The 14,032-nt window shown below is 35.4% G+C and overlaps 1 protein-coding gene across 1 annotated transcript in view; it reads right to left on the bottom strand.

Moving 5' to 3' along the window:
* Nucleotides 1–830: 830 nt before the first annotated feature.
* The window catches only part of CAAP1 (caspase activity and apoptosis inhibitor 1), a 51,693-nt gene continuing 38,491 nt past the window's right edge, over nt 831–14,032 (bottom strand). The window contains exon 6 of the mRNA XM_046022809.1: nt 831–3,983. Coding sequence (XP_045878765.1) covers nt 3,637–3,983 — 347 coding nt within the window. The 3' untranslated portion in view covers nt 831–3,636. The remainder of the gene's footprint in view (nt 3,984–14,032) is intronic.

Below are 14,032 nucleotides of genomic sequence, written 5' to 3'. Positions count from 1 at the left end.
AGCTCACCAAATTGTACAGTATTCTGTACTGAAATCACACAGTATTATAGCAGAATCAAATCTTACATATTGGCTAACAATTTATTTCCCTCATTTTACAGTTACTTTCCAGGGTTACACAGCTGCTTCCTGCAGAATCAGAACCCTCTGCTCTTTAACTCCTAGGCTTTTCATTTTATCACAATGCATTTTTACATAATGATTAATTATCAAGCAAATGTATTTGCATTCCTATTGATAATACTCATTAGCATTTTTTTTTTTAGAAAGGGAATCTACTTGTAAGAAAATGTAGAGAGGCAATTACAAATCCAACAAGGGCAATACATAGAAAAGCTACATATGCCATTATGCCTTATTTCATTGACTGCAAATGTTCAAAAAAGGCTTTTGATAGGGAAAAGACTAACATTAAAACAAGCAAATAACCTGCCCCCTACCACAAACAAAAGAAAGAAAAATATAAAAAAAAAACTAATAGTTTTAAGTTAAAGCATATTGGTATTTTAGTTATGGATTAAACAGGTACAATAAAGGAAAAATGTCTGTAACTAAATTATTTTCCTACTTTTCATGATGGACTAGAACTGAGAATTTTTGAAATTTTTAGGCTGCCAACTTTATTTGGCCCGAACTGTGAGTTCACTCCTTCTTTATCTACCTTGAAAATAGCATTGAAAATGTTTATTTTCGGGGCGCCTGGGTGGCTCAGTGGGTTAAAGCCTCTGCCTTCGGCTCAGGTCATGATCCCAGGGTCCTGAGATCGAGCCCCACATCCGGCTCTCTGCTCAGCAGGGAGCCTGCTTCCCTTCCTCTCTCTCTGCCTACTTGTGATCTGTCTGTGAAATAAATAAAAATCTTTAAAAAAAAAAAAAGAAAAGAAAATGTTTATTTTCTTGCACTTTGTATTACTGTTCAAATGATTCAGAACACCTTTATTCAGCTAATCATACCCTAGAATCTAATAATTTGCTGAAAGTAGGTTTTGGCAACAAAATTTATAAGGAAAAAATATACTGCCTGATAGTTTAAAGGAATTGATGGAATTCATCAAAAGGATTTAGGGGTTCAGATTTTTCGTAATTAGTATGTTACACTGGCTACCTGGTGGAATAGGTTTTTAAGATAAAACTGAGTGTGTGAATTAGAAGGAACATCAAAAAGTGGCCCAAGGCCTAATGCAGAGGACCTGTTATTATCAGTTACCATTGATCATTCAAGTTTGGGTTAAGTTCCTCATCAAATACCAGGATTACTTCAATTTGAATAAAAAAAAATAAGGCTATCAAAACCTTTTTTGATCTTCTAATTTACTAATTACACATTACATAAAAATTCTCTTTACCTTGGCAAAAGGGAGGAGCATAAAAAGCAGTAGCACCTGTCTTTATTATTAGTCAGTCTATATACTTTTTTTTTTTTTGAGCTTTTATTTAGTTGACAGAGAGAGACACAATGAGAGAGGAACACAGCAGGAGGAGTGGAGAGGGAGAAACAGGCTTCCCGCTAAACAGGGAGCCCAATGTGGGGTTCGATCCCAGGACACTGGGATCATGACCTGAGCCTATGGCAGACACTTAATGACTGAGCCACCCAGGAGCCCCTACTAAGTCTATTCTGTGCTAAAATCTATACTGTAACATCCCTGAGTTTGAGACTCTGAACAAAACTAACACCTCAGAGGTATTTAATAAATACCTGTGAGCTAACAATTTAAATGGCAACATTAGATCAATATATGGTATTCTCCCATTACTTAGGCTTTCCTAAACAAACATATTCCTATTCTCCAAAGTAATTCATTTTTCAAAAAGCTCTTGTGTCTTTCAACATTTAAAAAAAAAAAAAAAAAAAAAAAAGGAGTAGAAAGAAGAGCTGACTTTCCAAGGTAGGAAGCTAAGTGGCTTCCTTCAGCTCATTCTACCTCACAGGTACCACTCTAGTCAAACGTCCTCTAGACCATTCTGCACAGTGAACAGAGCATACACACAATGCTTCCTGAAGGTGGTAACCAGGCAGCTACAAAGCACTCAGACCCTTGTCTACTGCTGTATGTTTAATCACACAAATGTCATCTACTGCATTTTATAATTAGTGAGCAGCACTAGAGTTTGTTACGTACTACTTTGCTATTTTAACTTACAGTTGGAATAAAAAATTCTTTTGCCATAACCAATGCTTTTTCATCTTGGAGCAGAACTCACTATTCAAACATATGCACATTTACCAGCCTAAGAGAAATACTTCAAATGATGATGATATTGGCCTATGCTACATTAGAAAGATCCCGGAGGCAGGGGCGAAAACAGGATTATTTAAAGGCCTGTTCAGAAACAACAAAAAAATAAAATCTGTGACTCTGCAGTTCTAAGGTTTCATAAGCACTCTCTATCTCCACAAGAAACTATCTAAAATTTACATATAATTAAGCCAGCTAATAAAACTCAATCCCAGCAAGTTTTATGTATGAGGAAAATCCTCATACAATATTAGTAGAGCATGGTTTACAAATATAGTATATTTGTTAGCAAGTATAAAAACAGTGGTTTTCGATTTATATTTTAGAAAAAAAATTATTTTAAGAGTCTTTACCTAAATTTATTTTGGTACCAAACAACTACAATTAGTGATGGGGCAAAAAACATCTGTTATTGCGTAGGATGTTAATTTATTTACAAAAACTATACAAAATTAGATTAATTATAACATTGACTTATCAAAGCTTTCTGAAATTAATTTTGCTTTTGGAAATGTATCAAAAGTCCTCAGATCCAGAATGATAGTCTTTATTATTTTTAATTCATGGAATTATAGCACATCAAATCTTCAAGCAAAAACATGAGATAAAAGCCTGTACAATAAAATATTCTTTTCCTAATAGCTTGGAATGTAAAAGAAAATATGTTTCCTTTGTACTGAAGAAAAAACTTGAACAAAGTGTCCAATAATATCAAATACCTGTTAGAATGGTTTGTCTGCTGGAATTAAAGTTGGGCAATTACTTCTACATTTTTAAAAAGGACCTTAAATTAAGTCCTTTTTTTTTCCTTTTATAAAAAACATTTTTCTCAGCCATATCAGACCTCTCTCTAAGCCTTACAACAATAAATGTTACTCCATCTTTACCAGTAAATTCACACCCACAGAAGGTGTTTTCAAGACAGGCTTATTTTAAAAGTGCATATAAGCATGACTAAATTTCTTAAATTGTTAACAAATCTAGAAGCAATAATTTAGTATTCTACCACAAAATACAGGTAGCCTTAAGAGCAATATGCTTGGTCAATCTTTCTTAAGATTTTAGGTTTGATGCCAAAACACTTAAAAATGAAGGAAAAAATACAGTGACTCTTTGCTAATGGGTTTTCAGATATTAATTTGCAGACACAGCTAAATGCTCATCTAACAAAGTATCCAGGTTATCCAATGATATTTGCCATGAATTCATAAAGCAGTAACACATACATAAAAGTAACAACAACCAAAAACACCATAGGTATGTCAGGCCTAAGATGAGTTTATCTAATAAGGATTACATGAGAAATATCACATAAGATTCAAAATAAATGTCATTTACAAAATTATACGATGTGTCTTTGCTCAAACACACCAAGAACTCAGACTCAAGTCAAATAACTAGGCTGGCTTTTTTACATCACCAGCTTTCATTAGGGCTTTAATAGCTCTTGCCCTCATCTCAAGTTCTAGCAGCTCCAGCTGCTGTGCAGAAGGCTGAACATCTTCTGGTGGAGGAACAGTCAGGGTGGCTGCTTTGGGTTCCTTTGGGCTAGACTCTGCTAGTCCCAGAATCTCATTCACACTTTTCTCAATGTCTTTCTCCAGGTCATCTATCTGACCAGCTTCACTTTGGACTGTATTTTCTGGGACCTCAGCAGCAGCAGCTTCTTCGTTGCATGGGCCTTCTATGTCGCTGTCATAAGCATCTGCATTTATACTGAGTACATCACTATCTTCCCCTTTGCCTGTAACAAACAAAAAAGGGGAAAGAACCATGTAACCTAAATGCCCTCATCAAAATTTCCTTTCTATTTATGATTAAAAGGATTCTTTGATCCCACCTCCCACCATGGAGTCCCAAACACATTCCATAATCTCTATCCCATCCTCTTTTCTCTTGACTCAACTTTGAAAGTAGATATAACTTAAGGTAAATTTTAATGTATTTTTCACTCCGATTTAGTAGAACATGGAAGCACTGGAAAATTTATACCACCGCATGGAGTTCCATGATCTCTTTCCTAATTAAAATGTCCCAACACTTTATACCACAGGGAAAAAGCTGATGTTGGAAACTCAGTTAAAACATTGCTTATTAATGAAAAAGTAAAATTCCACCCTAGGAGGAGCTTAAAATACTTTGCTTTATAAACTACAAAAAAGGAAAAATATCATTGGCAAGCTGGACACCATGTGCATTGCAATTATCCTAAATCTTTTCATATGTTTTTTCAAACACTTTGTTCTAAACCAATAAATTAAAGGAGAATGCCTAAGTCCATTTGCTAAGATAAAATAAGTTTTCGTCAAGAGGATTTTAATTAATAAAGTTAGTAAACTATATTTATTAAAAATGCATTTGTTATGAAACTTCTATAACTGATACTAAAGCCTTGAATATATAGACACAGATTATACCCTCAACTACCTTGGCTTTAGACATTACTAAAGTCTAGGTGTCATCTATACTTTGGGTGTTCATTTCTACCTCCAATTTATTTCTCTTTTAAATTCCTAATATGTTTTTTTTAAAGTCCTGACCCCCCCCCCAAATGTTAGTTTTGCTAGACTTATACAAGAAAAAACTTACTGACAGATGGAAAATTCTGATAATTCAATGTATAGGGAAGCCATAAACAATTCTACTCCACTAGTTTTGTAATAACAATTTACTGACCCTGACTGATCCTCCCTCCTACAACCTAATAATTAAAAAACTACTCCCTATTCCAAAATTACTGTGGAAAAATGAATCAATAAATTTTATTTGTGCCTACAAACAGAACTTATAAAAAAAGTTGCAATTTTAATTATTTAATGCAAAAGAATATTTTATGTACCAAAGCAACACATATCTCCAAACAGGTACAAAAACAAAGACTATAGCCTTTTGTGTAACGAAATAATGCTTTACCTAAGTACTGCAATTTGAGACAAAAAGAAATTAAGAAATGAAGTGCTAAGTTGTTCATAGTCTCAAAATGCATGCTTAGCCTTCTTTAAAATTCTAAATCTGTACTCACTGATTATGAGTGAAAATCTGCAGTCTGTTTAAAAGACTTTAAAACAAATTTTTGAAAAACAGTGATTTGTTCTCTGAACTAGAAGTCACTGCCTGATAATAAATTAAGAGCAGAAGAATTATATATAATGATGGGTGGGACTGAGGGGCCTCAAAGTTGGGATACCTGAGTTCTAAACCTTACTCTGCTATTAAGTATGTGATTTGGGGCAAATCCTTTACCTTCCCAGAATTTCTCTCCTGTAAAAGTTAGGGCAAATTGTCCTAGGATATCTCTAAAGTACAAGGTCTAGTATTACAGTAAGTTAAGTCTATAAAAAAGTTTATAAAATGGCAATACTTTATTTCCCTTTTCTCCCAAGATATGGTTACCACTTATCTTTCATTTAATACATTCATCACTTGGATAATAAGCCAAAAATTTTCTATTGATGATAGCTGTAGCCAATGAAAGATAAGTAACATGTCAGTAAATCATGTTCTACTTAATTTTTTTCACTCAACAATCTTTTTTTATTTAAGATTTTATTTTAAGCGGGGCGCCTGGGTGGCTCAGTGGTTTAAGCCTCTGCCTTCAGCTCAGGTCATGATCTCAGGGTCCTGGGATGGAGCCCGGCATCGGGCTCTCTGCTCAGTGGGGAGCCTGTTTCTCCCTCTCTCTCTCTGCCTGCCTCTCTGCCTACTTGTGTCCTCTCTCTCTGTCAAATAAAATAAATATAGAAAAAAAAAAAGATTTTATTTTAAGCAATCTCTATACCCAACATGGGGTTCAAACTCACAACCCTGAGATCAAGAGTCACATACTTTACCAAGTGAGTCAGCCAGGCACCCCGGCCTTTTTGATACCAGTTTTTCTAGAAAAAGGGACCTACATTTACAACGTCCAGGCAGTTTAACTGAAACTCATTTATTATCTTGGGTCCAGGGTTCAGTATGTAATTATACAACTGTGGAATCCCTTATATGCTAAATCACAACTTTTGATGTAGCTGTTCTATTATGAAATTAATTTGCTTTGAATATATATGTGGGTAAATAAGTAACAGCAAATCTTAGAGATATTTTTATTAAATAAGTGGAGAACGTACACTAGTATATCCTTAAGACATACATGGCAAATCTTCTAGCTAAATATCACTGTCATATACCATCAGCCTATACTTTCTACCAAAAGAATATAGGAATATATATGTATGTGTATAAATATTTTTTAATGGAATGTACATTATGTTCATCTTATTTTTGTGTTTTTCCAAATACTTCAAACAGCTAGAACCACTGAGCTACATGTATTCTAACCTAATTTAATTTTTTAAGCCTATCAGCTTAAGAAGCAACCACAAAGCTAAAGAGCATTTCTGCCCTGAGCCTGTAATAGTAAAATCCTTATTTATAAAGTTGCCAGCACCAGAGATTCAGGATCAAAATGTTTATAGCACTTGTCAAGAGGTAAATCTTTTTTTTTTTTTTTTTTTTTTTTAGATTTTTTATTTATGTATTTGAGAGAGAGAGAGAGATCACAGTAGGCAGAGAGGCAGGCAGAGAGAGAGGGGGAAGCAGGCTCCCCGCCGAGCAGAGAGCCTGATGCGGGGCTCGATCCCAGGACCCCAAGATCATGACCTGAGTCGAAGGCAGAGGCTTTAACCCACTGAGCCACCCAGGCACCCCAAGAGGTAAATCTTGACAAGAATTTTTTTTTTAATCTATATATTCTTTGGGTTTGTTTCCAACTTTTTAGTGGGCAGAAGGTGGGCTTTACTTTATTTCTTTTATTTTAAACAGCTATACATATCCTATGAGTGAAGAAATGGTGCTCCAAAATTTTGGCATTCTCTGTTTACATTTAAAATTACTGAAGGTTGGGGTGCTTGTCTGGATCAGTCAGTAGAGCACAAAGCTCTTGATTTCAGAGTTACAAGTTCAAGCCCCATGCTGGATGTAGAGATTACTTAAAAATAAAATCTTAAAAAAAAAAAAATTATCCAAAGTCTACATGATTGAGTTCTCCATAACACAGTATTGGTGAATGTGTTCACAGATTCTATCTGGCCACCACACTTGCACCATGGGCCAAAGCTTTATACAATTTGTATCTGAAATAACTTAGCATAAGCACTTCATTTCACACCTGGGAAAACAAGTCAAGTGACTTGTACAATGTAACATGACAAATTATCTGAAGACCAAGGATCAAACTTCAAGTATTTCACTAGTCCTTAATTTTCATCATCTTACTGACTTGTTGTTTTTGTTTTGTTTTGTTTTGTTTTAAGATTTTATTCATTTTCTACAGAGAGAGAGAGAGAGAGATCACAAGTAGGCAGAGAGACAGGGGGAAGCAGGCTCCCTGCTGAGCAGAGAGCCCGATGCGAGGCTCGATCCCAGGACCCTGAGATCATGACCTGAGCCGAAGGCAGAGGCTTAACCCACTGAGCCACCCAGGTGCCCCTTACTGACTTGTTTTTTAAAGCATCATTTGCAAACACACGACTACACTTCTGAAGATAATTCACCTCATCCTTAGTATCAGGAAAACTAATTTTTTTCTTACCGAGTATGATCCTCAAAATGGAAGGGGTGACACTTGCACATTCTTTCTAAAAAAGTAACTTTACCCCAAAATGTTTCATTCACAATCCTTAAAATATCAGGGCTTTCATGTTCTATCCTTCACACCGCCATTTTGCATGCATGCATGAGTGGGCATACACATCCCAAGTTTGCTTTTTGTTAAAATAAAAACTTTAAATATGTGTGTGTGTGTTATCTTAGGTTTGCTTTTTGTTAAAATAAAAGTTTTAAAAACCCAACTGGAAGTACACAAACATACAGGGATTACTAATCAGAAAGATTTTGAGGGATAACATTTCAAAAGAATTTTTAAGTTATGCTAGCATATTTAAGCCTCAAGAGAGACTATATTTTACTTGCTACTAATTCAATTTAGAATAGTTTTAATGCATAAAATGTAAGCATATCTAATGTTATGAGTGACTGCATGCTTGTGAAACTCCTTGATGGTGAATTATTAAACCAGGAGACAAACCCTAGAACATGGAATAATTAAATATCTGTCTGAATTCCTGCTGAAGATGGCAAATTAAGTACACATATCTAATTCCCTTCCCTACCACGAACCACTGAAGTAACAGAGGACAGATACTTAAAAATACAATAACAGCATAAAAACTGTAAAGCAACTGAAGATAAAACTAACATCAGTCCTACCTAAGTAAAACATAAAATGGAGAATCCATAAGGGAAAAAAAAAATCAACAAATTTAGCTAAATAAATAGTAAGATTCCTGGGGAAAAAAATAAAATACCATAAATAAAACAAGACAGAGGTACTCTACAAGCAAATATTAATGAAATACATATTTTCATGGCAAATATAAGAATACATACAATGTCTAGGTATCATTAAGAAATAACTAAAAACATGGGCAAAGGGTAGAAACAAGTCAAGCATTTCACAAAATATGAAATATAAAGCATCAAAAAATACATTAAAAAAATGCTCAACTCGGGACACTTGGGTGACTCAGTTAAGCGTACGCCTTCGGCTTAGGTCATGACCTCAGGGTCCTGGGATCCAGTCCCCCACTGGGCTCCTTGCTCAGCAGGAAGCCTGTTTTTCCCTCTGCCTGCTCTGCCTGCCGCTCCCCCTGCCTGTACTCCCTCTCTCTCTGACATAAATAAATAAAATGTTTTAAAATGTTAAACTTAGTTTCTAATCAAGAACTAGAGGTTAAAACAATATTACTTTTAACTCATTAGTAAAAAGAGGAATTTTATACATCTGGACAAAGTTTAATAAATTCGTTAAGGTGGAAAAATGATCAAGAAATGATTAAGTCAACAAAGTAAGCTAATGAGTGATAATTTTAACATATTTATGTTAAAAATAATATAATTATTTAAAAAATTCTTTTTTAAAGATTTTATTTATTTATTTGACAGAGAGAGATCACAAGTAGATAGAGAGGCAGGCAGAGAGAGAGAGAGAGAGAGAGAGGGAAGCAGGCTCCCTGCTGAGCAGAGAGCCCGATGCGGGACTCGATCCCAGGACCCCGAGATCATGACCCGAGCCGAAGGCAGCGGCTTAACCCACTGAGCCACCCAGGCGCCCCCAAAATAATATAAGTAAATTATTAATTGTGGTTACTTCCAGAGAGGGAAGTTAAAGTTGTAGAGGAAGAGGAAGAAAATGAGTTTTCCAATTTTGCTCTAAGAACATACGTATTTCTTTAACCATTTCCAAGAAAATAGCCTGGTAAAAAGTTTAAAAAGAAAAAATTAAAGCAAAAAAGGGTATCATCTAAAAAGACATTCTTCCAGATTTTTACAAAAATGTAAGTAAGCAGGATGAAATTGATAGAAAAATAAAAGCAAAGTCAAACCATAGCCAAAGACACAACAATAAGCAGAATTCTTTCTTAGAGTCTTGGAAGCAAGGAAGAGCTGGCTATGAAACATACAGCAAGATAATTAAATTAAATCCATTCAGAATAATTGGGCCAACTAAACCCCTCCTATTTACCCTTCCCCTCTGTGCCACAGGCCCAAGCACGCTACTGGGAGGCCCACCTCATCCATTTAAATCAAAGGGCTCTCCTAGAGAAATATATCTAAGGAGCTACTGATGAAACCCAAACTAGCTTCCAGAAAAACCCAGCTACAATAAATAAGGAACCAAGATGAACAAAGGAAGAATAAAGAAAATTTAGGGACCAGAAGATAATCTAATGGGGGAGAAGGAAGGGTGGAAGAGTCTACTTAGTATCCTAGAGAGAACGAAGGGGACCCTGCAACAATTAAGTAAGTACATGGTGTAGTGAAAGAAGACAGAGAACAAGAAACGTTAGAATTTAAAAATCCAGTTATCAACAGCAAACATATAGTGGTTGCTGGAAGATAATGGAAGAAAAGAAACACTCTAAATGGAGAGAAGAAATAAAAATATATTTAAAATATGCTATAAAAGTTAAGAGATCAAGATGAATTACCCGAGTCCAACAACCTAATATAATTAACTCAGCAATTACTGAACACCTACCATGTAGAAGACACTGTTTTAAACATTAAGGAAACAGCAGTGAATAAAAAAAGTCCCTGCATTATATTTAAGTCATAGGGGACTATAAATACATATCAGGTATTACAAAGAAAAATAAAGCCAGGATAAAAAGACGGTAGCAGGATGCTTTCACAAAGACTGATCAATGTGTTTGATATGGTAACATTTGAGCAGAGAATTGAATAAAGTGATAGAGTAAGTCAGAAAACAACAACAAAGAGACAGTGGAGAGGGAAAATAAAGAAATATGAGGAAAAAGTGATATGAGGTGAAGATCTTGACATTGAAAAGGCTTGCCAACTGCAGTGTATCATACCTGAGACACATCCTGTAAAAAAAATCAGAACTCTGGGCAAAAAAAATTACTAAAAATTCCCAGAGGAAAAAAACTAGATTACTAACAACGCCAGCCTCAAGAAATAAAGAGAATTCCTATCAGCCACTGTGGACAAGATATCACAATGGCTAGGAACATGAGCACAAAAAAGAGAAGTAATGGTGTATTATGTGCCTCAAGGACACAACATTGGTTCTAAAATATTGTCAAAAAATTGTAATCTCTGGGGCACCTGGGTGGCTCAGTGGGTTAAAGCCTCTGCCTTTCGCTCAGGTCATGATCTCAGGGTCCTGGGATCGAGCCCCGCATCGGGCTCTCTGCTTGGCGGGCAGCCTGCTTCCTCCTCTCTCTCTCTCTGCCTGCCTCTCTCCCTACTTGTGATCTCTATCTGTCAAATAAATAAATAAAATGTTTAAAAAAAAAATTGTGATCTCTGTCTGTCAAATAAATAAATAAAAATCTTAAAAAAAAATTAATAAAAAGGGCACCTGGGTGGCTCAGTGGGTTAGAGCCTCTGCCTTCGGCTCAGGTCATGATCCCAGGGTCCTGGGATTGAGCTCTTCATCGGGCTCCATGCTCAGCAGGGAGCCTGCTTCCCTTCCTCTCTCTCTGCCTGCCTCTCTGCCTACTTGTGATCTCTGTCAAATAAATAAAAATCTTAAAATATTGTCAAAAAATTGAACATGAACCTGATTAAGCCTCTATACCTAATTACCAATTTACAGAAAAATATTAAATAAAACAATGAGATGCAATCAGCAAAATTCAAACTGAGAAAATCTGACAACCCAGTTTCTTCAAGAAACAAACTGCAAAGAGAGGGAGGTAAAGGAAGGTGGGATGGGAAGTACAAGCATACAGATGAAAAAGAAACTTAGTATTAACCAACTGTAACGTAGGGAACTTAATCTGGATCTCCATTCATACAAATATAGTTTAAAAAATATTCTAAGACAGGGGTGCCTGGATGGCTCAGTTAGTTAAGCATCCGACTCTTGATTATCAGCTCAGGTCATGATCTCAGGGTCCTAAGATTGACTGAGACCCAAGTCAGGCTACACATGGTGCGCGTCGAACCTGCTTGGGATACTCTCCCCTTATCTCTCAGCCCCCTACCCATCCCCCTCTCTCTATTTAAAATAAATAAATATATATATATATATATATATATAAAAACATATATAAAAACAACCAGAGAAATTTGAACACTGGATATCTAAGGATTAAAAATACCACTATTCTGTAACCCTTAGTGAAATAACTGATCTCAACAGTAATTAATAGCTACTAAAACCATTAGGTGGTAGGTGACAATATGTGTACCAATCCATCAATCTTAATATCACAATACTAACCAATGAGTAGTATGTTATATCTGAACAGTTTCTGAATAACTGATACGAAGCAATGTTAGCTTAAGACATTATGATCATCCTTAAAAAGATATCTCTAATTTTTGAGATTCAAACATATTGAAATATTTACAGATGAACTGAAAAGATGTTCAGAATTTGCTTTAAAGCAATCTAGCAATATGAAGCAGGTAGTGGTATGGATAAAAAATTAGTCATAGGTAAATAACTGAAGATGGAAAGGAGTACATGGGAGTTAATGCTCCTATTTTTTTCTTATTTTTGTTTGAAAGTTTCGAAAATAAAATGTTTTTTTAAGAGTTGATTGCTATTCAGAAACCTAAAATAACATTTTTTACATTTTCTAAAAAATGTATATATATACACACATATATGTATATGTGTGTGTGTGTGTGTGTGTGTGTGTGTGTGTGTGTGTGTGTATCCTGGAGGAGAACACAAGAAAATCCAAAATCCAATACTCTTATTAGGAATAGAGCTGGTTACCAAAATGGTTATACTATTTTGCTTTGTTTTCACTTTTAGTTTTTCTCATCTTATTTTAAGTTGATCACATTCGTGGGTATGCCATTTAGAAAAGCACATTTCACTCTAGGTCCTAGGTCCTTCCTTCTAGAATTTCAACTCTCTAAGGCTTCCAGTGTTACCAACCTGCTAGAATCTCATTAGTAACAAAGTCCATAGCTCACTGGACAGCAATGCTATGCCTCCAGGGATTTCTTTTCTGAGACAACAAAAAACTTTGGTTTTACTAAATTTTAAGTTATAAGGAACACAATTCTATAGTATTCTAACTGTAGAAAGTCAACTTGTAAGTTTTAATGAGTTCTAGCCTTTTCAAGAAACCAAAACTTTATCTTCTGAAAGAGAAAGAGCTGCTTTTTTAAAATATATAAAAGTAGGGCGCCTGGGTGGCTCAGTGGGTTAAAGCCTCTACCTTTGGCTCAGGTCATGATCCCAGGGTCCTGGGATCGAGCCCCACATCGGGCTCTCTGCTCCGCAGGGAGCCTGCTTCCTCCTCTCTCTCTGCCTGCCTCTCTGCCTAGTTGTGATTTCTCTCTGTCAAATAAATAAAATATTAAAAAATATATATAAAAGTAATTGTTATAGAGGACTTTAACCTTCCTCTCAGCAAAACTGACAGAACTTGGTTATTCTTTTATGCAGTGTTTTAAATTACTGAATTAAATTTAAGTGTATCGTGTTAACCACCGTATTCAAAAATTAATCATGACACTATCTGTTACTGACATAAAAAAGAAAATGCAAACAATCTAATAAAGAAGAACTGTCTAGTGGTCTACCAACCACACACTGACCTTCTGGATAACTGAGCGTCCAAATAGCCTGTAAACCTAACTTCTGTGACTGACAAATTCAGAGATTATCCAAGAATCAATAAATATTCACTTAGTATCCATTATCTATGCCACAATAGTGCTGTAAAGGTCACAGAAGAGATAGGCCTTACAAAATGCTACAGGTAGGGTAAACTAAATATATGCAGCATGATGAAGACATAGATTTTGCCTTTATAGTACTTATGTTTGCTTAAAATATGGACATGATAAAGTACTAAACTGTGCAAATATAAAGTATGCCAGAATTTCAGAGCATAAAAGGCAATAGAGAAAAGTCAAGGAGATCTTCATAGGCGTGGGATATGAAGTAGGTCTTAGAATCTATTAGGTGACATTGACAGAAGAAGAAATTCCAAGTGTAAGGGACAGAATGGGAAGACAGGTGCCAGAAATAAACTCAATACACAAGTATGTGGGAAGACAGGTGCCAGAAATAAACTCAAAACACAAGTTTTAACAGCATAAAACACACAGGTGAGAATATATAAAAGGACAGTATCCGGAATTATTGCTTCTGAAACCATGACCATTCTACGAGAAAAAGAACAGGGACCTCTTGCCAGTCTTTACAATGGATCAGGTAAGTAATTAAACAGGCAATGGTGGTAGGTACTAGGTGAT

Source organism: Meles meles, chromosome 11 (assembly GCF_922984935.1).
Source record: "Meles meles chromosome 11, mMelMel3.1 paternal haplotype, whole genome shotgun sequence".
Lineage (NCBI taxonomy): Eukaryota > Metazoa > Chordata > Mammalia > Carnivora > Mustelidae > Meles > Meles meles.
The sequence above is the reverse complement of the archived record's forward strand: the minus strand, read 5'-3'. Positions and strand labels throughout refer to the sequence as shown.